This window comes from Charadrius vociferus, unplaced genomic scaffold (assembly GCF_000708025.1).
Source record: "Charadrius vociferus isolate BGI_N301 unplaced genomic scaffold, ASM70802v2 scaffold255, whole genome shotgun sequence".
NCBI lineage: Eukaryota > Metazoa > Chordata > Aves > Charadriiformes > Charadriidae > Charadrius > Charadrius vociferus.
Genome location: NW_009648785.1, coordinates 4621674 through 4623883, shown reverse-complemented (window position 1 = coordinate 4623883; position 2210 = coordinate 4621674). Strand labels below are relative to the sequence as shown.

The following is a 2210-nucleotide window of genomic DNA, read 5'->3' as shown; positions in this document are numbered from 1 at the left end:
CTCCAAGGTTGTGGACAAACAGCAGAGAGAGACACAGAGTACAGAAAGGCTTTCTTCTTCTTCCACACTCAGCACTGCATGTAAATCGGTACAAGTCAACGGGGCTGCCGTAGTAAGTGACCTTATTACTTCACTTTCTCTTAATGATCCAGTGTGATGCATTTAACAGAATATTGCTTCCAGTGTTGCTTAATCATGTGAGCCCAGCATCCTTAAATTTGCATGTTGGTGGCCTCATGATTACTTGCATGATACGATTATGCAATTAATAGCGCAAAAGTGTTCAAGACAACTTGGCAAATGATAGTTCTTTATCTGAATTCTCTTCTTGGTAGTATCCTTGAGGTAGAAGCATTAACACATTTGATATTTAAACGAGATTATTCATCATCTTTCAGCTGGTTTAGAGTTTGCTTGTATTGGAAGTATTTTGCCCTGTCACAGTACCCCATTTTTCTGGCACACTGTTTTGCATTTTACCTTGCTGTGAACTTTATTGTCTGTACAGCTTCTGTAAACTTCATACTCAAGCCCTCATTTGCATATTTTAGTGCAGCAGTCTTTTGGGACAAAGACTTTACCTTTTTTATGAATAAAAGTAAATGATTTTTTTCTCAGGATGCTTTGTTTAATTCTGCTGTCCTGTTTGCTTTTGATTTCACAGGAACTGCGAAAACCTAGTTATGCAGAAATTTGCCAGAGAACAACTAAGGATCCTCCTACATTGCAACCCCAGAAAGAACAGAAGCCAAACACTGTAGCATGTGGGAAAGAAGAAAGAAAGCCCACAGAAACAATAGAGAAAAACAGAGAACCTCCTCCTGCAAAGTCACATCCCGGACAACCCAAAGACCAGAGGAGACAGTCAGGACGCAGATCGTCCCCTCCAGCCGTTGGCAAACGCTTAAATAAAGAACAGAATACCCCTCCAAAATCTCCTCAGTGAAACTAACACCTGGGAGGGATTTGAAAAGAGGTCTGCTTCCCACAAATTAAACCCATGTTCCCACTAAAATACCTGAGAATGAGTTGCTGGTTAGGAGCTTGCAGTGATACTAGGCATATAACAATGCCTGCAAGTTATTTTTCTGTGAAATACTTTTTCCCCTCTTGAACACATTCTATTTTTCTGGATATTTCTGGATAGTTGTTCTAAACCTTACATTTAGGTTGGTGCTTAATTGGAGGTGAAGCTTAGTGTGATTATTTTTTTTTTCAAGATGTAAAATATTTGTCTTTAAAAAAAAAAATCAACTTTTTATTAAGCCTCTCTGTGGCTGTGTGAGTGCAAGCTCTGTATAGTGAATTTTTTCTAAACTGTTAAGCAGAAATGTGCTGCTGCAATATTTTTAATAAACTGGTCTGCAAGTACATATCTGAAGTGTCCAAAAGACTGATAACGGCAGCTAGTGTGTAGAGTGCAAGGAAGTAGATATACTTTACAAATTAATATGTGACCTTCAAGATTTTTTTTATTGGGCTGCTGTACTAAGTGTCAGCAAATGAACTTGCACTTTTAGGTTAAATGAGTAGTTGTTTCTAGCGTTTTTAAAAATTCAATCTTTTTTTGACGTTTTGCACACACAAAATGAATCCTACAGAGCACCGTAGCAGTCTTTCTAAAATACTTCTCTTTTTGACTTACTGCAAGCAAGTAACCATCTTCTCACTCCAGAATAAAACTGATGTTATAATTTGCAAATACAAAGCACATTGTGAATAGAAAGAATTAAGTCTGTGAGCTTCTATGGTGGTGAAGCCTGTTAGTGGATGTTATCAGGAGAAAGCCCTGTAGCCTTCTTGTGATAACTTTAGCTTCCCTGTGCTTGTAAGGGAGTTAACTGAGTCAGCACTGTATGTTCTGGTTACCCCTGTGCTCTGTGTAGACTTTTTTTTTTTAAACTCTGCCCCAAGTGCTCTTTGAAAGAGTTCATATCTTAGTCAGCCTTGTGTTGACGTCTTCCTGTACCTACAAGCATTGGCATACGGATTTAAATTTTTCAAGACGTGAGATAATGGTGTTTGTTTTGTGTGGTGGAGGAAGAGATCCCTGATATTTACCTCTGGGATGAGGTTTCTCACACTTATTTACTTTGGAAGTGATGCGCTTTCTGAAGGACAAGGATGCACTAAATTAGCAAGTTTCTAATAAAGTTGAATATAAATTATTTTTGTTTTAAAATGCCTAAAGTTTTTCTTTAAGTGTTTAA

General features: G+C 37.8%; 1 protein-coding gene across 1 annotated transcript in view; it reads left to right on the top strand.

Moving 5' to 3' along the window:
• The window catches only part of LARP4B (La ribonucleoprotein domain family, member 4B), a 34294-nt gene extending 33348 nt beyond the window's left edge, over nucleotides 1–946 (top strand). Inside the window, exons 16-17 of the mRNA XM_009886799.1 lie at nucleotides 8–112; nucleotides 665–946. Coding sequence (XP_009885101.1) covers nucleotides 8–112; nucleotides 665–946 — 387 coding nt within the window. The remainder of the gene's footprint in view (nucleotides 1–7; nucleotides 113–664) is intronic.
• The last annotated feature ends 1264 nt before the right edge of the window (nucleotides 947–2210 follow it).